Consider the following 24716-nt stretch of genomic DNA (forward strand, 5'->3'; position numbering starts at 1 on the left):
AATATCCACCTATAAACCAGATCCAACTTGTACGCCTACCACAGCCAAAATCAATTTAATTCATATACAACATGTCATAATGAGGCCAGTTGAGCGATGATGTTGTTCAAGACATCTTTCACCAAAAGCGAGCCGAGAATTATGCCGAATACTCAGGTCGTTCCCTTTCAAATTGTATACTAACTTTATAGGCAGCTACGGCCATTGCAGCCTTTTTAGTTGATCTTGTAGCTTCGCCGTACCTATTATCCATCGAACGCAAAGTATATTATCATGACGGAAAATCAGTCAGCCTGAGCTCCTTTTGACCACGGGAGAAGAAGTACAAAAAAGACTTACCAAGATTTACCAGACCTATCTATAGCAGTACATAAAATTTTCCAACCTTGTGTACCAGAAGTTGCTGAAGCATATTCAGGCATACCTGATTCTTTAGCTATAAACCATTGATTTAATTTAGAATTTGCACCTATAGATTTTTTATCAATTTCTAAATCTTCATCATTTAATAAAGATTGTTTTGATGATTGTTCATTTTTCATTTGTATTAAAATATGTTCAGAAATCGGTTGAAATAAAGGTCTTAGCCAATTTTCTAAATAATTCATTGCTTCTCCTCTAGTCACCTTGTTATTATTACCATTAACGAAATTACCAATTGGAAAAGTAGGTGTTAAGTGATTTGTAGAAGTAGAAGTAGATGATGGATTTGATGATAGAGATGGTGAAGGTGAAGGTGATTGTTGTCTTAATGATGAAGAAGCTGCTGAAGGATCCTGATTAGGTCCATGTATTAAATAAGAATAATATACACCAGCTATATAAGCTTCGAATAAATTGGCCAATACTTTTTCACCATTTTTCAACGTCGGTAATTGTTCAGGTGGTGCAATTAACCTATCATTTAAATGATATAATTTACATATTTCTCTTAAAATAGTATTATTAACTAAATGAGATTTGAGGAGCTATATCAAAAATCATCATCAAAAAGGATCGATGAGCATAGCACCAGCTTGAATAAAAGTTTCCATGAGCTACTTTTAAGATAATAATTTGATAACTCACAGTAGCTGTACCTGGATTCAAATTTGGATATAAATCTTGTAATAAACCTACTACTGCACAATCTAAGTTATCAATCAGAAAATGAAAATAATATATATAGTCAGCTCATTTTGTTATTATTTTTTTCTTTTTTTAATCATTAATTATTTTAGAGATTGATGATGATAAAAGCCAGAAAACTAACCTAATAAACTATCACCTAATAATTCCAATTTCTCATTATCTTTAGATTCATCTTCTAATTCAAATAATTGAATTGAATATTTCGGTTTTGCATAAAAACTTGAATGTGTAAATACTTTTCTTTCAATTATTGAATCTTTAATTTTCGGTAATAAAGGTAAATTCAATGAATTTGGTAATGAACTTAGAGTTAAATTCTTTGTGAACGTTGTTCTGATACAAAGAAGCGATGACATGATCAGAGAGAGCCATAGGAGTATTGTATCGTATATATGTGCCTCATTGAAACCATTTCACATCAAAACACCGTTGGTGAAACGGTATCATGCTACTTTGCCATAGTAGCGGCAAGGGTTCGACTCCCTTACGGTGTATTTCTTTTTGTTGATTTGCAGAATCCATATGATTTCAGTCGGTCATCTCCATTTTTTCGTTCGACAAATATATCATGATTTCATGTGTCAATCAAGAATTTTATTTTGATTTTGATTTTCTGGTTGCATTTTACACCAAAATCAAAAGTATTCCCAATAACTACTGAACGGCTAACAATTTTGACAATCACCTCTGCTCGTCTTCATTCAACAGCTCAACTGTATAAACACTTGGACTGAAGTTTCGATCTCAATCATAAAATTCACCTAAATGCGTTAGCACAACCATCAAGAACGTAAAACCCGCCCAACATGAGTATGTCAACTTCAGACCAACAGGTCTGGAAGAAGGTGCTATCGGCGAAGAACAAGGTGAGTACGAGATGTGTTCTATCGTTTCGGATGTCTTTGTCAAAACAGCTTTCCCTCATTGAGATTACCATGCTAACATTCATGCACGATTTATTTTATAGTACATGACTTTACCTCAAATTGAAGCCAGTTTCCCTTCTATGGCAAGGAAAGCTGTCGCTCAATCGACTTCGAATCTGGTCAAATTGGTAAATATCATCATATTAAACATATACAATTTCTCACAATAAACATAATGTCTCTGTTACTGATACTCAATTCCATTTATTAGCGTTTATTCAGTACATCAAAATCGAGAGATGATGATAAAACATTCTTGTTTCATGCTCATACAGCTGATGAAGCTAAGCAGTGAGTTACTTTTGGATAACATCCCTTCTCCCACCCCTTTCCAATAGCAGACAGATATTCGTATCTCCTACATCCTAAATGCTAATCGTTGCTTTAATTACTAATTATACATGTTTTTTTTTCGATGATTTAAACAGGAAATCAGCAATGACACCTGAACAGAAGATTGTTTTACAAGTTATCAATGCTGCAGGTGATAGAGGTATAGCATCAGCTGCTATAGGTAGACAGATTGGTAATGAGACTATACCACAAGCTATTTTAAGGAAAACAGTTAAATCTTTAGAGTCGAGTGGTCATATTAAACAATTCAAACCTGTCAACGTGAGTTGCTTTTTATTGATGAGCCCTGCATAACAGAATGAACAGGTTCTTATACGATAAAATCACTATCGACCACTTTATTTCCATGTGAAAAAGCTAATTTGCCTTTTACAACAGGCACCAACAACGATCTTCTATGTTATGGCAAATGTCAAAATACCAGAAGAAATCTCAGGTGGTATTTGGTTTGATAACAATCAAGAATATGATCAAGGTTTGGTTGATGCGTTATGCAAGGTATTGAGTCGGAGAGTTTACGATTTGGTGAGTATTTGTCAAATATCATCCACATGTCCATATATGCTGCTAATTTCGGTTTTTCGGACTCTGTCCAGACATACGCAGTTAATGGTAAACGTACGGAAGAGCAGAAAAAGTTGATACCTAATCCTTTATCCATCAATACAAAAAACTATTCATTATTGACTCCATTGGCATTGAAAAACTATATCAACAAATTGAAGGTCACTTCAGTTGAGTTATCAATCAAGAATGTAATGGAAATTATGAGAGCTTTGGAATTAGATGGATATGTAGAAGCTGTTAAACCATATGGGACTTCAATATCATTTGATGAAGATCCTTTAGATGGTATGAATGATTCTGATGATGAAGCTGCTGAAGGTAGCTCATCGAAAAAAAGAAGGAGATTAAACGATGATGGAGAAGATGAAAATGATGAAGATGATGATCTAGAAGACGAAGAAAAACAAAGAAGAAAAGAATTAGCTATTAGAAAAGCGAAAGAGAAAGCGAAAGAAAAGAAGAGAAGGGAAAGACAGAAGGAAAAAGAAAGAAAAGAGAAAGAAAAGAAGAAGAAGAAGGAAGAAGAGAAGAAAAAGAGGAAAGAGAAGGAGAAAAAGAAGAAGAAGAAAGAAAAGGAGAAAGCTAAAGAAAAAGCTAAAAAGAAGAAAGTGAGTTTTTCCATCCCGTCTTTGATCATTGAAATTTGACTTCGAAGTCAGGTAATTCAGCTATCGAAAACCACGTTGAACTGATGTATCGCATTTATATTCTTAGCGGAAGGGCGATTCAGATCTTGATTCAGATTCAGATGATGATAAATTGTTATCAATTGACGATGAAAAGAAGAAACGTAAAAAGCGATCAAGATCTTCATCAATTTCCTCCGTATCATCATCTTCTTCCTCCTCATCTTCGTCCTCTTCCTCATCATCATCTTCATCGTCGTCATCAGATTCAGCATCATCGATATCATCAGTCTCATCATCACAAATTGATGAAGGAGATTTTGGTATAAAATCAAAATCTTCAGCTACAGCTAATACCAATAATGCTGCTATACCGAATTTTTTCCCAGGAGGAATAGGTGGAGGGTTAACAGATTTAAGTGATACAGCCATAATATATAGATCAACACAAAGATTAAAATCTATAGGTAAAGGTCAAAATGAAATTACATGTGGGAAATGTCCTGTATTTTCATTTTGTGAAGATAACGGACCTGTAAATCCAGATGAATGTAATTATTTGAATCAATATTTAAATGATGAAATTGGTGGTTGGGATAAAAATGTTTTAGAAAAAATGAGACCTGAATTAGTTGAACCTGAACATGTGGAAAGTAAAAATAATCAAGGTATAGAAATGAATGGTCATCATTTAGCAGAAAATGGAGAACCGAATGGTTTTGACGATGAAGGTTACGATGTAAACAATGATTATAATATGGATTAGATAGAATCAGTCATCAGGATAGAGAAAAATGAATGATTCCAAGGCCATACATAGTAATATGACTCATCAGACAAAGGAGAAGTTCTCTGATGGAGGTTGATGTAGAGTGTGTTCTTACGATAAAATCAATACTTTAATGACCCTATTATGCATGTTGCATTTACCTAATAATACTTGTCCACCTTGTGCTTTCTATCATGGAAACCTTCCATATTGATTTTGTTCTGTTCTTATTGTTCTGAAATGAGTCATAGCAGATGATTCCAAAAAAACAAGTGGAAAAGTTGTGTATAATGCGTGTCAGAGTGCAATCAATACATCCTACTAGACCTAAGACTACTAAACATACTATAGTTGAACCGCTATATGATATATACAAAGTCTGAATGAATGAAAGGGATAAGACTGGTTTTATACTTTCCGTTCATATTTTCAAGTGTACTGTAACTTTGGCAATACATTGCGCCTTCTTACACCAAATCTACTTTTTAAGATGACTCGACAGTAGTAGCGGAGCTTTACGAAAAAAAATATGCTGCCATACAGCTCCGACGATATTTTCACTTGTGAGGGAATTTGCATGAAAGATCTTATAAATAAAAAAAAACATAATTCTATACATATATATATATATATAAATTGATTACTGTAAATGTATTCTTTATGACTGTACAAAGATGAAGTAAAAAGAGGGGCTCAGTATAGAACTTAGAGGTATCGTGTTCTCTTGAACGGGTTGTTACCATTTTCGTGATTTGATATATTTCTTTTGATTTCTTGTAGAACGAGATATGCTGCCACATTATCTGCTGGACCTTTTGCACCGTCTCCTACACCTGAGCACGTACTATCAGAGATTATTGATAATTTGTTAGTTTTACTTTTAACCTTGAGAAATCATTGTATATAGTAGTCGTGCATCGGAAGGCAAGCAGAAAATATGAATCTTGGGGGAGAAAACCGATTCAACTTACATCATTCTACCATTTCTTAAATGAATCGTACAAGTACTTTTCCAAATTTTACCTTGTGTACCTTTTCTTTGATATTCTAAAAAATGATTTGGCCAAATGAATTCATGTTTATAAATTGGTTGATTGATTCTCAATTTTTGAGTTGATGTATTTAATTCTGATTTTGATCCTTCAGAAAGACTGATCAAAGTTTCATTATCATTATTATGATTTGAATGATACTCATCATCGACAATACACTTTTCATAGTAAAATTGATTATTCAAATAATGGATTAATTTCTCATAGAGTGGTTTTAAAAATACAGATAATTGGTTGAATGCTTGACCGTATAATTGAAAATCCATCAAACCATCTTCATTAAGATTCTTAGCTATACTAAGTAAATTCAATCGTTGATTATCATTGTGATTATCTGAAAGATCTGGCTGTTTGCATTGATCTCTTTTTTGATTTTGTTCTTGGATGTTTTTGATATAGGAATAAAACAATCCAGCTATATAAGCTTCATGAACTTCACCAGCTTCTTTATTTGATTCTCTAAAAGTTCCACCAAGACTACGTGCAGTATTAACTTTTGATAGTAAATCGTAGTGTCTTGATATATGAGCATTGATTTCATTATTAACGAGTTTTGATCGAAGGTCCTATAAAGATTTAAACAGAATTATGAGATAAATACTGTACAGCATGATGCATGCAGTTTAGCATAGTAATGAGAACTGCTTACTGTTGCTTTTCCAGGTTTAGATGTAGGATCAGTAGCATGTAACAAACAAGTAATGAACGTATCTGTAAGTATGCAAAAATTGCATCATAAATACAGTAGTCAAAATCTCGCAGTAGCTTATTGTCCAGTACAGTATTTTATGGTCAACCTCTACAAGTCAAGGATTTACTTACTTAGTAGAGATTCACCAATATGAGCTAATTTTTATAACTCTCCAAATAATTATCTTTGTTATATTGTAAAGGTAAAGAATTAACAATTGATTTATGGGTAAAAACTATCTGTTTCAGAGTTGAATCTTCGATAGGTGGTAAAGGTGGATAAGTATAATCTTCAGATAAGATCATTGTTGAGATTGATTCATCGTTGCTCGCCATAGTTGCCAGAGTATTGTTGTCTGCTTTGAACATTCGGTCTGTTGAAAGAAAGGGTTTCAGTATATTTTGATAAAGTACCGTATTCAAAAATAAAGTGAGATGAGTTGATAAGAAAGATCAGTCGTGTTTGAATCGTATTTTGTTGGCCGTCTTGTTTCCCAAGTACAGTATTATATTGAGAATTTGCTTGACAACCATTTAAACGGGATTTTGGGGATAGCAAGTTTCTCAAATGTATAAAAGCGAAAGGACCCTATTAACTTGAGCTGATACCAAGGTGGCGAAAAACTTCAGTATGACGTTTAATGATATGCTGAGTCCAATTTACATGCATACAGATTACAATTTATTAGATTATCGTTTACCGTATATATTTTTACTCAAAGATCAAATACTTATTATGCTGATGATAGTGATTCGAGAAATACTTTTTATGAAACTTCGAATTACCAGAAAGAACACCTGTTCAAGACATATCAGCTTAAAGATCATCAAGGGAAACGAAAGCTGAAACAATAGACTTACCATCCCAAGAAAGCCACACATAGATTTTCAACTTTTGTAGCTTCTTCAACTAATTTCTCAACTTGTTCTTTTACATCCAAAACTACATCGGGTTTGAAATCTCTTCCTGCTAATTTACGTCTAACTCTTTCGATTACTTGTAATGCTTTATCGTTCTTGACTTCTGCTCTTTCTGCTTCTACAGTTGCAATAGTCAAAGTAAGTCAGTCTCATTCCGCCATTTTGACTTGGTAAAAATAGAAACAACTTACCATTGAGAATTTCCGTTTCATTGGCTTTGCTCTTCCTCTGTTTGGCATAAGCTCCGGGATCATCCAAATCATCTCCTTCAGGTACACCACCTGGTCTCTTATCTGTTGCGTTCAATCTCCAGGCTATCAACGGATCATAGACGAAAGCTTCTAATACAGCCATCAAGGATTCTCTATTTTCTCTTAAAACTTCCATTGATACTTCACATGATCGCGAGAATGTACCCGTTATACCGCATACCTAGGGATCGACAAATGTGATCAGTGTCTGTGGCCTACTAGAAGTCACGGGTAAACTCACCTCCATAGCATGTATGAGCATTCGAGTAAGTCGGAAAGGTACTTTTTCAGGATATTTGTCACGCTGCTGAGCAACTTCGAAACAATCACCCTAAGAACATATATGAGTCAGCCAGATTCGCGGGCCATGGCTGAACACCTCGGTGGAAAGCCTATATTTAACTAGATTGTACACTTACGAAATCAATATGAACGATTTTTCCAGTCGATTGATCCAACAACAAGTTGGAAGGATGCCTATCACCCAGACCCAGGATATATCCAACCATACTATTCAAACCCAAACTTCGAGTATATGTAACTCTTCTTTCCAACCATACATCAGAATTTCTAGATTTAAGCCATAATATTCGATATAGATCTTGTCCTGTTGTATTGTCAAGGGCGTATTGGAAGATCTCTACTTTGTTGAGGAGAGGAAGTGAATCATAACTTTCATCGGACATCTAGATTGTACGTGAAATGTTGTCAGTTTAAAGCGATACAAACAGTAGGAAGCTAGAAATATAGCACATACCTGTTGCATAAGTTTATGCTCAATATCAACCAAGATCTTCCTTTGATCTCTGTATTGTTTAATCAATACATGTATAGTATCACTGTGTGGTACCCAGCCTAAAAGACCGGCAGAAGGCGATAAAGGTGTGACTGAGAACCCTTGTATACTGAGATGTCTTCTAGCACATTCTTGGTCTGCGTTAAGTAGTGTATTAACAAGACCGAAAAGTTGCATAACTCGTTCATCTTGTCGTAAATCCTCGTGACCTATGAGCGTATCGTGTCAGCTAGAATATCAGGAGAAGGATATTTACACAATAGCTGATCAACTTACCTTTAAGACAATAGGTATACTCTTTACCGTCTCTTCCTCGCAAACTGAATTGTCTAGGTTTCTGCTTTGAGGAGATGACCTTGAGAGTCGGGATAGCGCTTTGTATACCAATGACGGGTTTACCACTTTGATAAGTACCTGCAATATGCCATGTTTAGTCACTTTTTCCTACCCTGCAGCTTCAGCAAACATTCAACTAACCTGGAACAGCAATATCAAGATCTCTAACGGCCATGAGTTTTGGTGAAACGTATTGCAATTCAATGACATTAAGGAGTTTAAGTTGTTTTCCGAGCCGTTGGAAAATCTGTCATGTATATTTTGGATTAGCTAACGGGACCGAAGTAAGCTGATGATAAAGTGACCACTCACAGAATAGTATACATCCCAAGCTTGTTGTATCTCAGTAAGATCACCGTGCACTTTGTATCTTCGTAGATGATCTCGTGCAATACGCAAATCATGGGCGAAAGATTGCACAAATGAGGTTTCTCGTAATGTTTCCGGACCCTAAGGTACCCCTACCAATTAGCTGACACCAAAATATTTCAAGAGAGAAAGCTACCTACTCTTTCAACCATCTCATGCAAGGGCTCCAAAACAGCAAACATTCCTGGAATATCGCTATCTGCGAAATAATGTTTAGAAGCTTCTTCCAAGCCATCATACCACATTTCATGCCACAAGATTGCAGCTCTAATCAGTTCATTACTGACAAGCTCGGCCTAATTGGAAAATAGACTCCGTCAGCTCGCTTTCCTGCATTTATTGGTCGATCACATAAGTCACACCTACTTGATCAACAATATTGGCGGAATGTTCTCTCATCTTAGCCGTTATACCTTGTGCCACAGCTCTTCTAGCCGGAACGTTTGATTTACTGGCTACAGTCAAAGGGTAAATCAAAGCTTGAGGATGTGCTTTACCAATATCATGCAAGAGTCGTACAATTAATTGTTGAATAGCTTGTCTAGGTGTATGGATACGAGCGATGATCTATATATCCCGAATGGAATCAGCTAGTGATTTCTGGGGAGAGATATAGACGACATACCTGAGGAATAACTTCTAACCAAACATCTACATTTACAGTATGTATACCTTGACTGATAGCAGTGCTGACACCGTGTTGATAACCATATGTGAACCAAAGCGTTAACAACCTCAAAGTATCTTGTAACGAATTTCCAGGTGATAAAGCAATAGATCTTAAGAAACCATCTACAGCAGGAATGATATATGTGGTGAAATGAGCAGATGACAGACCAGCTTGTGATACTTCTAATTGAGTTATGACTTCGAAGTTTGCTAATGCCCATGTATGCCATGCTTGATACCATTCTGGGTCTAATTCCGTTGCCAAAGAATAATCATGTAAGATACCCGTCGGGTCAGACTATGCGATCATCTATATCAGCTATCTATTCGAGGATTATCCTGCATTGACTGAGCTGACTTACGGTAGTTTGCGATTCTCTCAAAGCAGCTTGCCATTGACCTAATTCTACATGACATCTAGCCAATAATTTGGTGTATTCACCGTACATCTTGGCGTCCGGTAACATCAATCTACCGTATTGATCTCTTGCACCTAATCCAACATCAGCGGAGAGTTGATCAGTGAAATCTCGTAGGTGTTGAAGTGTTTCTAAACGTTCTTCTTTATTGCCTGATTGAAGGTTTTTAGCCCACGCCATACGTAAATAGGCAAAGATGATGGGTGGTGGTGCTCGAGCTCGGCTCTGTGAAAGGATCGAAGTCAGCTTGACACGAGGTTTACACGAACCGGCAAGCTCACCTCTGGATCCATACTTGGGTAAGGGAAACCAACAAGAGATGTCAATGTCTTTTCAGCTAGATTGAGTCGATCGGATGTTCGACACAAATCGGCAAAGTGGATCCAAGTATCCATATCCTCGTTGGGCGTAAGTACAAGTGATCGAACCTGTAAGATACGCTGCCAGACTTCGACATCTCGCTGAGTACCCTCCAATCTATTAAGAACCGTAAGCTATTGTACCGAATTCGGAAACCAGACAGCTTACCTAGTTTGCCAAGTTTTCCTCTGAGTAGCTTGACGTTCAGGTTCATCGGCATGATCTTTGTAAGAAATGATCTCTTCGAGTTCAGAAAGCATTTGTACTCGGACAACCACGCTAAATAATCAATATTTCAGCTATCACGGTTTTACAAAAACATACAAAAGCTAGCTGACTCACTCATAAGCTCTACCATAAGATTCACCAGTCAAACTAGTTAATTCACCATCTAATCTTTCTCTAGCTTTCGTTATATGTCTAATAGCAGAACTAAATTGATTTCTATGAACAGCTAAAATAGCTTTAAAGAAATTCCTATCTGCAGAATCATTTTTCATTGCAGCTATATAATCATCCATTAAATCCCATTGTCTTAATGACCAACTTGCTGCAGCAGCTAAAGGTGCCATTAATTTCTTCTCATCTTGTGTTGAATTTGCCCATCTTATTTGAACGAAATCAGATAGTTCTTCCCATTCACCTAAAGCATGTAAACATTGTAATTTTCCTAATGCTACAGCAGATTCATCATATGTTGAATCAGGATCTTCAGATCTTTCATTCCATACTTGTAAGGCTTCTTCCCATCGACCAAGCTTTTCATACCACATTACATCATGTGTCATTTCCATATGACCTTGTGCCCATTCTAAAGTTCCCCAAGCAGCATCGGACTGCTGTAATTTTTGGTTGATACCGATGAGATCTTCCACAACGGCGGTTGAGGGATCAAGGAAAAATTCTTGCTCTTTGTAGTGGAGGGCGATAGCATATGCGTGGAAAGCGGCGGCCTGAGGAGAATATCAGCTGTTCTGCTGGGAGGCCTATGGCTAGCAGCTAACTCACATAATCCCCCAAAACTCGACTCTCAATTGACACTTCTTTCTCATCGTGCTCTAAGAACTGCGTGGCACCTAGGATTATACTGACCACATCGGGCGGGACACTTGGATTGGTGATTGCAAGCTCGAGGTTATGCCAGAGATCCTCCTAACAAAGTAAGACTGTATTAGCTAGTCCTTCTTGTGAAAACTGAATGATCCCCAATACTCATCCCTTGGCCTCATGATGCAGAAAAAATTGCAACATAGACAAAGGAGATACAATACTCACCTGATAACTCTCGAACAATTCCTGCCAACAACTGTAGAACGCAACATTGAATAATTCTTTGCTAAAGCTCAAACTACTCAAAGCTAATGTTCTTGCTGCTCTAATAGCTTGTGAAGGCGATTCTCTCATCATCTCATGACCTAGTCCCGTTATCCAAGTTAACCATTCAACTTTATTCGTTATATGAGAGCAATCCCATGCTAATTTCAACGCTTGTTGGTTAACCTTTAGTTGCATCTGTTCAGCTGGAGCTAATGCCTCGGAAGATGAATCGTTTGCGAATCTATATGGTTAGATCAGGGTCAGTTCTCATCAATATTTGATCTCCTGCTTTTCTGCGTTTACGTGATTCAACTCACCTCTCAACGGGTCCCAAATCAGGTGGCAATCTCTCTCTGTTTAGCAACTTGGTGATCAATTGATCATATCCCGGGTGAACAATCTTGTTCTCTACTAGTGCCTATCATAATTGGAATAGCATGTCAGTTGTCCTGCTCAGCGTGGACGAAAAACGCTATTAACATACCTTATTTACCATAGGAATGAAAATAGCGTAATCCGGACCGAACTGAAGTACTAGTACGCATAGCGTGTCCATAGCTGTTGATCTTAAATCTCCTGAGCTATTACTTAGAGTTCTAACCAAAGGATGTATGATTTGACTTGCATGATCTGAAAAATTCACTTTACGACATAATTGGCCTGTTGTTCTTAATGCGGCTTTTCTTAATGAATCTGGAGCTAAAGGATTTTCGAATGATCTAACTATCACAGGTAGAACCAAATGTAAATAATCTTCTATACTTGATCCAAATACGTAAAATGCTCTCAAAATATGTAATAATGTATTTAGCCTCAATTCAGGTAGATGTTTTGCTGTTAGTTCTCCATCAAAGGATCTTAATATTTGTTGTAACAATTTTGGTAAATATGCTTTAAATTCTCCTTCTACTGCTCTTGCTATTGATTCAACAAGAGATATAATGGTTATTTGAAGAGTTGAATTAGGGTTCCAGAATTCATGGATCAATTCAAAGACGTCGTTCAGGTAGTTTCGAATATGCTGCTTGACGATAGTGATGAATTGTGCAAGTTGTTTGAGGTATAATTCGGTTCTAGAAGAATGGGCTATTCGGATAACGTTAAGGAAAGCAGGAACAATCTATGAAAGAGTTGCGTGAGCCATTCGTCACACGATTATGTTCATAAACAATGTCAACTCACCTGCGGTAAGAAGTTGACACATCTCAATCTTTGAGTTCTGAAGATCATCATAATAGCATCAACAGCTTCGTAGTGATCTTTGTATGTGGGATCATGTAGGACATTGACCAAAGAATGTATTACAACAGTCTGGAAGAACTCTTCATTCACTGAGCCATTATGCTGATTTAGCAGAACGATATCGTTTACTCTCGAAGAGGCATTCTCGGTATTAGGGTCATCTGCTCCTCCATGTAACAGCTATCAACAAGTGTATGATCAGCTTGGCCGGCCCCAGAACAAAATTCCTGCTTAAGCTTACTTTGTGTTTGAAGGGATCTAAGGCCCCTAGCATACCCATTGTCCTGATGGTTTCCAGTCTTATAGTCTGACTAGTCTCCGTTCGCAAAAATCTAAACAATATGCCAAGTAATTGAGGATGATCGATATACGGCTTGATTACTTCTCCAGTATTCGATACAACTTGACCAAGTGTCTTCAACGCAGCATCTCGTTTCAAGGTAGAAGATTGATCGTTGAGCATATCGATGACTAGGGTTAAGATCGTTTGAACGTTGGGTACGAGCTCTTCACCAGCTACTCTAGCAAGTTCACCGACACACATAACACAATGAGCTTGAACAGCGACAGAGGTTTCTGGTGAGCTTGCTGTGCGGAGTAATACTGATAAGATCGTTGGGGCGTAAGATTTGACAAGACCGGCAGCGGCTCCTATGAGTAATTCTAGTAATTTGGCAGATTCTTCTTTTTGTTTACTGCTTTGATGTCAGCTTAGGTACCAAGGGTAGAAGGGAAGCTGGTCCACTCACGCATTGGTGGAATACTCTAGTTCCGTCACCAAATTTATCAAGCTCTTTCTGAGGGGTGGCATAACATACGCTGGGTTATGTTGAGCCAATCTACCAATTATACCGATTGCTAATTCTCTGTTGTGGAAAACTTCGTCGTTGAGCGCAATAAACAGACATCGTATATCTTCTGCTTGAGCGAGGTGTCGGTCGAATTTCTCATCAAGATTTTCCAATACAGTGCGACGTATTAAGGGATCTGACTATGGATTAGCATTTGAGACAATAATCAAAATGGTAGGCATGAACTAACTAGGATCGGTTATCCCGACTGTCAAGAGCTTCTCTAAGACATCGCTAACAATCTCGATGGAATGACTACTAGTTTGGTGACATATGGGATCGTTGATGAATAGTTGAGTTGATGCCAATACAGCTTCTTTTCGCACGTCTGGACTATCATGTTCGAGATAAGGTAGAGCGGCATCTCGAACGAATTCATTGAGGGTATGACCTGTTTGTTAATCAGCTACTTTGTAATAGGCGAGATAGTTCTACTAGAATAGCTGAACTCACCACTAAAATCAAACGTTCCCAGTACTTTCAATGCCAACGTCAGAGTATCAGGCGACTGACCACCAGCTGAGCTTTGTAAAAGACTCAAATCTCTCTGTACACCTGCTCTTGGTGCCGGTGCTCCCAATGGCCGATACGCGTGCCCAGTCAAAATCATAGACAAGCTGTCCAATAGTCGTTCTGCATTGGTATATCAGCTAAAAGGATCGCTGCGTCGAATGGGGTAGCTGCCTTACCCTGTATTGTACGAAGTAGGGGCGGAATATGACTAGCAATTACTTCCAGAGCATGGAAAAGAGCTTCACTCAAACCCCATGGGAACATGAGATCTAACACATCGTGCATTTGCCGTGTAAGCATTGGCCCGACAGATGTTGTCAACATGGCAAGGCACTGGAAGATGGGTGCTTCGAATGGAGCGTTTTTCTTGCTGAGAGTGTTGAATGTACATATTAGCTTTGACCCATTTGACCGTGAGTGGCGGGCTTACCCTCTCATGCGCAAATGCTCTCTAATTATCTTTACTATATCATCTATGAATGGTCGCATCTTCGATCCCAGCTGCACAGCCATATGACCCAGAGCGACGTAGGCTAATATCACATGACGTTAGCTGTCAAGCGAATCCTGGACTAGTTCTGAAAGAGCAGCTCACCAATATCTCTATCGGTAGGTTTTCCTAAAGCCTGCAACAGATATGCCATACTTCTATGCAAGTAATGCGCTTCAAATTCGTCACTATCGTATGTCGCCATCGACGGTATTAATGCTATAACAGCTTTTCTAATTACTACTTCTTTACTATCTCTATATTTCAACGTAAGTTCACAGATTGATCTGTAGTATTCTGCCATAGACTATAATTCATGTTAGCTGAGTGTCCCTTCTACGGTTTTGAGCAGCTTACCAATTGTTGATTCTGCAACATTGCTCCGAACGACAACAAAGATCCTAAAACAGCATCTGATGAATTCGCTTTAACTAAACCTGATCTAGCTTCTTCGAATATCTTTCTATATGTTTCCGTAGGTGATTTCTCCCTAGTTTTGATTATATCTAAACATGCTGAGAGTAATTTCGATGCTCTTTCTCTAACCATTGTCTAAATTAAAGTATCTGTCAATTAATCCTGTAGACAATATAGATAAGCTAACTACTCACTCTTGAATCCCTTAAGGGTATCCATATCTTCTCTAATACTTTTGGGACCCATTGTTGGAACACTGCCGGAGCATTGACAGCGAAAGCATGCAATAATAGAACACCACTGAATCTTCCTACTTCCTGCCTTGAATCTAAGAATATGGGAGAGTGTAGTAAGCTAGCATTCCTCTGGGAGGGAGAGGTGACTGAAAGCTTACCTTCCAACATTGTTAACGCTTGTCCAACCTCCTTCAACAAAAAACCTTCATGATGCAAAGCAGGTGCAGAACGAACCATATCACCTATTAATGCGGTTCAATTATTAGCTGTACTCTGAAGAATTCCGATAAATTGTCAGCTGAGCGTACCTATCACATGAGCCGCAGCCATCATAACAGTTGAATCTGAACATGTTGTCAAAGGTCTCAAGTCTATTCAATGTATATATAAGCTTTGTCTTTCACGTCAACGATATTAGCGTTATTACTTGCATTCATATAATCTCAAAACTTTCTGCTGAGCTCTATCAGGTGTGTCATCATTCGTCAAGTCAAACAGATGATCTAAAATTGATCGATAGCATGTATAGAGTCAGCCTTATCCCTTTCAGAGAGAAACCAGACAGCTTACCTATAGCCACGATTGCACCTAATCTTTCAAATTGATTGTTACTTCTTGTAAAATCAAATGTCTTATGAAAGACTTCTGCCCAAACTCCCTTCATTCCATCATGTCCAGGATATTCTTGTGTATATGATGTTACCTAGTAATAGTATCACTCAAGTATAAGCTTCTATGATATCACCATCTGACAAACAAGTAGAACATAAGTGATAGCTTACATGATCACGTAAATCTTGTCCAGCTTGAATCCGCACATCCTCATTCCTATATATCGATCAGCTGATTCGCGTATCCGGTGCGAGAAGACTTCATCGACTCACCTGCTTGCAAGACGTTGGAAGATATTATCCAAAGCGTCGGATTGAGAAGACATTTTAGGCGGTCATGTGGAGGTGAAAGAAGGTCGGTCGAAAGACCAAAGAAGGAGGAAGGGTTGTTGGTGTCTAGAGGGTATTGATGGATACTAAAATGGCGTATTGAGCTGAATGGTTGTTGCTTCTCTGCCTCTGGTGATCAGTTTCTGTCGGTCTATTGTATGTAAAGATCTTATGGTTGGTAAGATAGTTTTATTGATAAATAGTTATTACCCTCAATCAGAGATTACCATTTACCTGTAAGATAGTTGCTCATGCAATCAGACATGAACTGTTGCATTTGGTAACCGATAATCACGATGCCACGTGACGACATCATTCCCCTTCATAGTGATACTGGTCGGCATAAATAAGTAATCTCGGTAATCACGCCAATGGGATAGACATAATATAACAGCGATGAACGAGAGAGAAGAGGAAATAGTAAGATATGCATTAACCATAATATGTAAGTAAGACAAACAGTAGTAGACGTATATATACAGTAAACCATAAAATCAAGACGATATGGAGGAAGAAAATCACAGCTTATGTGCTGTACCTATGGTATATTATGTTATAGTAGGGCTTTCAAGATAACAAGGATATATGTTGTAATCATTTTAGACAATACAAACATCTTCCGCTTTACAACCTTCAGGAAGAGATTGAAATTGTTCAGTTCTATAGTAAAATAAGACTGATTTAACTAACATAATTGAATCTTCTTGTGGTACTTCACCTGACCAACCTTTAACATGATTTGACCAATTATTAACTGTTAATTCTTGTGGATGAATTGCATTGTATAAAGTTGGTGAGTTAACTTCTTGTCCATTATAATATCTAGGTGAATATTCTCCTGGTACCCAAGCGATTCTTAAAAGAGCAAAAAGCGAAATATGAGTTTACGATATCAGAATAATCATTACGAGTATCGTTGAGCAGACTTACGTATAAGTGTTGAAGCCTTTTGTAGGATCATTAGGAAATGGTGTAGGTAAGAAATTATCATTGGCACCGGATGATCGAGTCAAGTTGAGAGGATCATTGGGCTGCAGGTATATCTCATTTATCAGTCTTTGACCGTAAGAAGCTAAATGAATTAGATTGGAACGTAGACTTACATTTCCATTTGGATCCCAATTGGTACTCCATAGACCTAACACCAAGAATTGATAAATTTAGTGAAGTCGGCATTCGGACAAAACGTAAAATGGGATTTCTGCTACTTACCTGGATTTGGTTGATTGTCGTTAGGTTTGTTGATAGCACCACCTAAAACTTCGATATCCAATTCATCTGCATATTGACCAGCAATAGTATGATTTAACCACTAAATTATAGTACAGACAAGGAAGATCAGCGTTTGGCCCGAAGTAAGTGATTACTCGCTTGAAAAACTTGGACATATGATGTAACATATATAAAAACGATCAGGAGTGGAGCAATAGTAACTTACGAAAGCTTGACAAGTACCAGTAACATCAGAAAATTGAATTTCAGATTGGAATATACCATATAAAGTTTCATTATTATGAATGATCTCAGGACAGTTCATATGATCTGAAGGAGTTTGACCACCTTTTACAATTAATTGTAAATTACCATTTTTGACTGATAATGATGATGGATCACCTAAACATTGATATATATTTTCAGGTATTAACTTCGTTCCATCCCATTTCGTTCCATTTGAACTTGGTCCTCCTATGAATATCCGAACGAAGAAGGAAAAAGAAAACAATCAATATGAGGAAGTCTAGATCGTCGTAGGCTACAAGATCATACTTTGAGAGTAAATGATAAAACTCACCGACATGATGACCTTGATTAATTCTCCAACCAAATTCTTTCAAATCGTCTTCTCCACTGAAAGCCGCACTATCAGGGATGGAAGAAAAGTTGAATTGGAATTTAAATGGCATATAGATATCACCTAAACCAGATACTTTATAACCACAATCACAATTTTCTTTATCTTGTTGTTTGAAAGTAAAACTCGAGTGTGTTCCAGGTGCCATAGTAGGTTCATCGTTACCTGTATCAATAGCTGTTGTATATTCTGAATTTATTGCTGAAGACGTAGCTGAACCTGAAGCTGGAGTTAATTCTGTACCATCTGTAGCTACAGCAGCAACAGCAGGAGCTGTGATAGAAGCAGAAACTGATTCTGTTGATTTGGGTTTACATGCTGTACTACCTAATACATGACCCATAAAAGGTAATAAGCTAATCAAACTCAATGTTGTTGATCTCATCGTTATATATATGGTAGCCAGATAGTTATCGTGATTTTCAGAAGGGGAATTTCCGATTGACGAAGTAAGTTGATCGTTTGATGAGGTTGGTTGAAAAACAGAGTTTTCTTTCTAAAATTATATATCATAAGTCAGTCCCTATTTATATGCATCTCATATAGACGACCTCGGTGATGGTGACGGTTACCCGCAATAAATCGCTCAGAGTAACATGAACAGAATCCAGCCTGAAATTGAGATCTCGGTAAGTGATGGGAGTTTGATAAGTTGAATGAAAGGGTCATGATCTCTTTTGTTTATCTTATTACATTACCAAGGAGTTGACTTAATGAAGTATGAGGTTAGGAAACTAAACAGGAGAAAGGAGAAATTAGACTAAATTAACTAACCTCTTGATTAATTTCCATTAAAGGAACCCCTTGACCCCTTATCAAATACGTTTTCACCCATATCATTATGAGTGATACCGTGAAGATATACAGCGGGACTGCATAGCGAGATCCCATCTTTCTTAAAAGTTATTGCTCATGTATGTTCGAGCAACTGATCCATATTCCAATTGCTTGTCCAAGGGGTAGCCTCCAACAGAGCAGATCTCGATTGGGTTCAGATTTTCACGTTTCAGAGTGCAAGCATATCGTGTACCAAATTGTTGTTGTCGAGCAATTGGTGTTTAGCGCAAATCGGCGTTTCGATGCTTGTGGTTGTGTTGGGCAAAACGTTAGAAGCTAATTTAGCGTTAGTACCAAGCATGTATGTTTGGTTCGAAACTACGCATTACGAGTATGTTTTATAGGAACACCGACATATGCTGAAGCTCATATGATCAAAGCGTTCTTGTTCGGTCAACCTCCACTCAGTAATAGCGGGTAAGGTTGTATCCGCCCGAGACATTGCCTATCTATCACAAGCAGCATCTTGATCGATATATCGTCAATCACTCTCTTCCCTCATCGTAGGTTGAAAATCACAAGATATGCAACGGCGTTTATCCATTAAATCGACTGCCGTTTGATCATGTTTGCCCAAATATACCAACACGACCCAGTCCGTCTACTGCTTGCAAATTCTGATATTGAAGTAAGAAATCGTATCTGCATTCATGATACAAAATCCCAATATAGTTTGAGATAAGAAGAAAAACTACATCCCTTATTCCCTTTTCTTGCAATCCAGACTCTAACCAAAACGAACCGCTTATTTGAGGGGAACGCTAAATGAAGAAAAGTAAATAAATCAGTATATAATAACTTATAAAGGTCTGATATGAGTTTTGGTGGAGACTACACTCACAATCGGGAGTCTTTCATGTTAGCACCTCTAGAGTGACCGACAGGTTTGTAGGTAATGCTAAATTGTTATAATATGTAAGCTGACATTGCCGCCGAAAGTAAAATAGAAAGCCTAACTTACGAGAATTCACCAAGGTAGTGACCGGTCATTTCTGGTTTAACTTCAACGGTGGTGAAGGTTTTACCGTTCTACGTGAATACAGCATGAGATAAAAGTCAGTGACAAATTCCATGTAGAGCAAGCACCAGTAATGACGATAAGATGGTGGGTGATACTGTATTACATCAAATCTGGGTTTGAGGGGAATCTTAGACACTCACGTAGACACCAACAACACTACCAATCATTTCTGGAACAATGATCATGTCTCGTAAATGAGTTTTAACCATAGCTGGTTTTTCATTTGGTCCAGCTTCTTTCTTTGATTTTCGGAGTTTTTTGATTAAACCTAAAGGTCTTCTTTTAAGACCTCTTTGGAATCTTCTTCTAGCTCGAGCGTGGACGAGCTGTGAGTTGAACAGATGCGATGGTGACAGTTTGATTGATAATTGTTATTGATGAGGTGAAATGATAATTGATTGATTAAGTGAAGAGTAATGAGATTATCCCTACATCAGCGATCGTCCCCCATAATGCTTCCTACATGAACAAACAAAACCCACCTCGATGAAGTCCTCGTTGGAGAGATCAAGAAGTTGATCAAGTTCAACACCTCTGTATTGATATTTTTTGAAAGATCTAGAGGCCTTTTTGGCAGCAGCTTCCTCTCCGGTGGTGAAATCAGCCTAAAAGTAGATGAAGTAGTATTAGCATTCAATCCATATATCATTTCTTCACCGATGATAACGCTTCTTCTTCTTGTTCGTCTCTTCTTGTTCCTTTCTTATATAGCTCTCGAGTGTTGTAATTCGTATTGGCTCAATTGTCCCTCTATAGTTACACTCTACATCTGATTTATCCGTTTTGCCATCTATCATTTAATCGCATCCACATTTATACCATCTTCCACTAATTGCTCCTTTCCTGGTGAAAATCTCTCTTTTTATCCTATCAAGATCCATATATGATATTCTCAACTTACCATTTTGCTATTGATTATTGAGTGAGTGAAATGATCGAGTGAGAATTTATAGATGAGTGATTTGTCGAATGTCGATTATTGTCGATATTAACGAAAGTTGGATTGAGGAAAGAAAAAACCAGCGAGAACCTAAAGTCAGCTAAATCTCTTCTAAAGCGTTGATGATAGGTGTTGAATTAGACATACAATTCTTGTTGGATAAGGGGAAAAAAGAGCAAGTAAATGATAGGGTTGGTTTATTTGATGAAAAAAACCTCGAATCCCTACGATACAGCAACAGTCACGAAGCAAGTCAGAGTGAGAGTGAGAGTGAGAGTGGTGAGCTGACAACTAACTGGCCAGAGGATAGAATGGTAGATGGTTGTACAGTCTAAAAGGGAATTTTACATGGTACGCAGGATTAGTGAAAATCTAAATCGTTTGGCGAAATTTCGCCTCATGTATATTTATCGGAGTTTCGGCGTTTTATAACGATAATTCATGCTACTTGCAACAGGCAACTTCCTGTTTGATACAAGTCGACGCAAATTTATTTAAGGGGGATTTATTGATTTTCTCCCAACAAAACTCATTTGATTCCGCTATTTCTTTGATAATCTGTTACCTTTAAAAATAAATGCGAATGATTTTTGTTTGCCTTCTTCCTTTTTCTCTCTTTCTTTCTCTTTCTCTTTCAATATAAACCTCGATGCATCGACTATAGCGGTGCTTTCCTTTCTCATACAATTAATCACGAGTAAAGGAGAAACGGAGCGAGGGGAGAAAGATTCTTTGGATTCCTCAAAAAAAAACTATATTTAATTGGATATATTTCGGTATTGAAGATTGGATAAAGGTTTTAACAATTATTGCTTCTTCGACTTTTGTCACGTTGTTAGAAGGTTAAGGGAATTCAACATCACCTATCTAACAATCTATGTATGTTTTTTTTTGTAATTGTACATTTCGCAACGAATGAATCACGATTAATGAATCACAATTACTATGCAATGCATATTATACCAAGATAATGCTCAAATACTAGAAATACAACAAGGATATAGCGAAATGTGTGCCCGGATCTTCATTACATTTCCATTCAAAGTAGTCCATGTTTCTAATCCAACGTTAATGCACTAGCAATCAAACACATCAGCTCATAGTCCATGAGTTGAATATTCAGCTAGTTCTACTCACCTTCGTTCACTTCTACCTGTAGCAGGATAATACATACTCCATTCAAATTCACCACCACCACCTTCACCGCCTGATCCGACAAATCTACCTGGATTAAACACATGACAACCCTCATAAGTTAACTCATATCTTTCATATTTATCTGCTAAGACTAATGCAGATGGCATAGGATATAATCTTAAAGTATGGTCATATTCCCATAATGTAGGTCTTATGGATATTGGTAGTGGTGATAAATGAGTTTGATCAAGTATAGTTTGTACAAGCTATCAATTCAATTCCAATAGAATTAGCTACCTCTACAACGGACAACGAAGCAAAGTCTACTTCTCATATCACACTAGATAGGGGAAGGTAAACTCACATATCTTTTCATATCCGCTTGACCTTCTTTCTTCACTCCAACTAAATTCCTAACCATTTTACCCATCAAATCCTCTCTACAAATCACTAACTCCATGCCAAAATATCTCAATCTACAAGGATTTGAAACGAATCTTGCTCTCGATAATTTCTGTGTTAAACGAGTGGCGAATACTGACGGTATTGCTGGACGAGGTAATGTTGTAGATGACCAAGGATCCAGTGGTCCAGGTACGAAGATAAAATTGGATGAATGAAGTAAAGGGAATTCGAGTAGTAAATCCGTTAAGGCATTGAATCCATCTACGGGTACACCGATAGAGTTCAGCTTCCATACATGGGAATGTCAAACTAAGCTGATAACAATGCTTACTGGTATATCGTTTTAAACCTCCTTCCCCTTCCCATCCTTTCTGACTAAAATTCCCACAAAATACAAAAGCCATCGGACGATATTCTACCGCTTCAGCATATCCCTCCAACATCCTTCTCAGAGCTGGTAGTGTACGCGGATGATCTAACCATACATCTGATAGTACGACGAATGAGACTTGAGTGTTGGCTAATATTGAAGGCTGGTATTTTTGCTGATCAAGTGCGAGACATAAGTACAATTGCCTTCATCACAAATGAAGACAACCCAGACCTACCTCTTCTTTCAATGACATAGCACCCCCACCCAAAAAGTCCACATGCCCATGAAGCCCTCTAAGTGATACAATCAATCAGATTCTTGCGGTATTAACAGGACATCATAGATAGCTCACCTGGCAACTTCTCTTTTTTCACTCGGTGGATGACCCATAGCTAAAACCTTTATAGTTTCATCTATCGTGTATTCTCCTTCTATCAATACCATACAACCTTCAGTAAAAAGACCTTCTCCCGGTACCTATAATCATGATATGTCAGCTGCTTTGCGGAGATTCCGGAGTGTAACCAGCTTACTGCATCTTCCATATCCAACACAACTCTACCTTCTCCATCTTCTAGACATAATCTACCTTCGGGATCCCTTGATAGCATTCCGAATAGTAAGAACAGCTGACCAGCTCTACCCAATAGATTCCGCGTCGAAGTCAATTTCAAGTAATTTGATCGATCATGCCCTCCGATAGCTGGCGGAGTGAAGTTTTCGTTTCTAAGCACAATCTAATAATATGGTCAATGCTAGCTCTACTTTCTTTGATATCAATTACTGAGCTAGCAGGGAAAGCTGGGAAAAGCTCACTTCTTTGATTATACCCCATCTTTCCCTCAGGAACGCTGATCTACTAGAAGCCTGACCTGCTATAGAAGGTCTTGACTTTGCGCTGAGAAGAAAAAGATATACGAAATATCAGTATACCTTGTTCCCACAGTGATGTATGGACTCACTTTGTAAATCCTCCTCTTACAGCATCGAAATGTACAGCAGGCATATCAAAAGAATCTATCACATGAAAGTGCGATTCCACGTTGATTTCTGATGGATCAGCCACAGCCGCATCATCCGTTGTCTATAACGCAGTGTGTTAGCAAGCTTCATAATACTATACTGAGGCGTTGTGGAATGACTAAAAACACTTACACCCAGCTGTAAGCTTTCGTAAGCTCTTTTAAGAGCAGGAAGCGATACCAAGGAAGAGGAATCTGATTAGGAATACTTGATAAGCTGAAGATCTCGTGGTATAGCGAATAAGCGAACGCTAGCTTACCTTCGCCTTTGAGATACTCTCTTGCCCAGAATTCTAGTCCCACTATCCATTCATCTTCCGGTATCTCGTTCTGTCAGGTGGATGAAGATGTCAACAAGGTTAAACTCAAGCGCTCAATCACTAGCGCTAATGTCTTGAGAGAGGTGATCGATTAATGGATTAAATTCCCATTAGATGGTACCTACCTCCAGCAGGACTTGTTCTATATACTGTAAAGCGGCAGCAGGAAGAGTCAAAGAATGTTTAGTCGAAAAGACCTAAAGCAGTTCATCAGGATGATAATCAGCTGTGTGTTCCTCGCCACTTTATGGTTCTTACCAGCTGACTCTCACCTTGACAATGGCGGCTCTCATCAAATTGACCATTTTGACTTGTCTTGACTCTGACTTGTAAGTTAGGCTTTCATGAACATAAAAAATCAAGAACATTAATTATTTACGCGTGAATCCGTCAACTTTATCTTTTCAGCCTTCCTCCACCACGCGTATGTCAACAACAAGAGATGATTGCTTAAATGGGCAACTCAGACAAGCAAGGTAAGTGTTTCTCGGTCAGCTTTGTTAGGCAGTCCAGTCTTATCAGCCAGCTGGGGGACACACGGTTAGGCTCGCGACAGACAACTTATG

The 24716-nt window shown here is 37.9% G+C and overlaps 7 protein-coding genes and 1 non-coding gene across 8 annotated transcripts; 2 read left to right on the top strand and 6 right to left on the bottom strand.

The window, feature by feature from the left end:
- Positions 1-139: 139 nt before the first annotated feature.
- On the bottom strand, positions 140-1487 carry L201_006322 (uncharacterized protein; the record flags this gene model as incomplete). The annotated part of the gene is made up of 4 exons (XM_066222044.1): positions 140-242; positions 340-968; positions 1069-1130; positions 1253-1487. 4 exons carry the CDS (start codon positions 1485-1487, stop codon positions 140-142), a joined length of 1029 nt encoding a protein of 342 aa, XP_066078141.1.
- A 67-nt stretch (positions 1488-1554) lies between these two features.
- On the top strand, positions 1555-1625 carry L201_006323. The gene has a single exon. It is a non-coding gene; the product is annotated as a tRNA-Gly (tRNA).
- Positions 1626-1937: 312 nt separating this feature from the next.
- Positions 1938-4370, top strand: L201_006324 (uncharacterized protein; the record flags this gene model as incomplete). Its single annotated transcript, XM_066222045.1, has 7 exons — positions 1938-1997; positions 2099-2185; positions 2269-2348; positions 2486-2672; positions 2790-2936; positions 3008-3586; positions 3693-4370. 7 exons carry the CDS (start codon positions 1938-1940, stop codon positions 4368-4370), a joined length of 1818 nt encoding a protein of 605 aa, XP_066078142.1.
- Positions 4371-5078: 708 nt separating this feature from the next.
- On the bottom strand, positions 5079-6785 carry L201_006325 (uncharacterized protein; the record flags this gene model as incomplete). Its single annotated transcript, XM_066222046.1, has 5 exons — positions 5079-5217; positions 5345-5991; positions 6075-6136; positions 6248-6271; positions 6713-6785. The coding sequence occupies 5 exons, from the start codon at positions 6783-6785 to the stop codon at positions 5079-5081; spliced, it is 945 nt and encodes a 314-aa protein (XP_066078143.1).
- Positions 6786-6897: 112 nt separating this feature from the next.
- Positions 6898-16239, bottom strand: L201_006326 (uncharacterized protein; the record flags this gene model as incomplete). Its single annotated transcript, XM_066222047.1, has 36 exons — positions 6898-6913; positions 6977-7154; positions 7228-7468; positions 7529-7618; positions 7707-7973; positions 8045-8292; positions 8360-8497; positions 8561-8666; positions 8732-8869; positions 8929-9084; positions 9155-9355; positions 9414-9755; positions 9820-10101; positions 10158-10353; positions 10405-10515; positions 10579-11189; positions 11245-11388; positions 11512-11794; positions 11871-11971; positions 12038-12673; positions 12736-12975; positions 13037-13490; positions 13545-13782; positions 13837-14037; positions 14100-14279; positions 14336-14529; positions 14590-14692; positions 14755-14956; positions 15007-15201; positions 15261-15394; positions 15461-15544; positions 15611-15673; positions 15734-15805; positions 15873-16005; positions 16085-16130; positions 16187-16239. 36 exons carry the CDS (start codon positions 16237-16239, stop codon positions 6898-6900), a joined length of 7077 nt encoding a protein of 2358 aa, XP_066078144.1.
- A 603-nt stretch (positions 16240-16842) lies between these two features.
- Positions 16843-18480, bottom strand: L201_006327 (uncharacterized protein; the record flags this gene model as incomplete). The annotated part of the gene is made up of 6 exons (XM_066222048.1): positions 16843-17098; positions 17174-17274; positions 17347-17381; positions 17456-17555; positions 17682-17929; positions 18036-18480. 6 exons carry the CDS (start codon positions 18478-18480, stop codon positions 16843-16845), a joined length of 1185 nt encoding a protein of 394 aa, XP_066078145.1.
- Positions 18481-19769: 1289 nt separating this feature from the next.
- On the bottom strand, positions 19770-20857 carry L201_006328 (40S ribosomal protein S15; the record flags this gene model as incomplete). Its single annotated transcript, XM_066222049.1, has 5 exons — positions 19770-19830; positions 19894-19961; positions 20094-20279; positions 20436-20558; positions 20855-20857. 5 exons carry the CDS (start codon positions 20855-20857, stop codon positions 19770-19772), a joined length of 441 nt encoding a protein of 146 aa, XP_066078146.1.
- A 1169-nt stretch (positions 20858-22026) lies between these two features.
- L201_006329 (DNA polymerase epsilon subunit B) lies at positions 22027-24455 on the bottom strand (the record flags this gene model as incomplete). The annotated part of the gene is made up of 12 exons (XM_066222050.1): positions 22027-22296; positions 22395-22696; positions 22767-22980; positions 23044-23101; positions 23161-23285; positions 23342-23545; positions 23625-23706; positions 23771-23892; positions 23964-24025; positions 24091-24160; positions 24276-24347; positions 24423-24455. 12 exons carry the CDS (start codon positions 24453-24455, stop codon positions 22027-22029), a joined length of 1614 nt encoding a protein of 537 aa, XP_066078147.1.
- Between the last annotated feature and the right edge of the window lie 261 nt (positions 24456-24716).

This window comes from Kwoniella dendrophila, chromosome 8, assembly GCF_036810415.1.
Source record: "Kwoniella dendrophila CBS 6074 chromosome 8, complete sequence".
Lineage (NCBI taxonomy): Eukaryota > Fungi > Basidiomycota > Tremellomycetes > Tremellales > Cryptococcaceae > Kwoniella > Kwoniella dendrophila.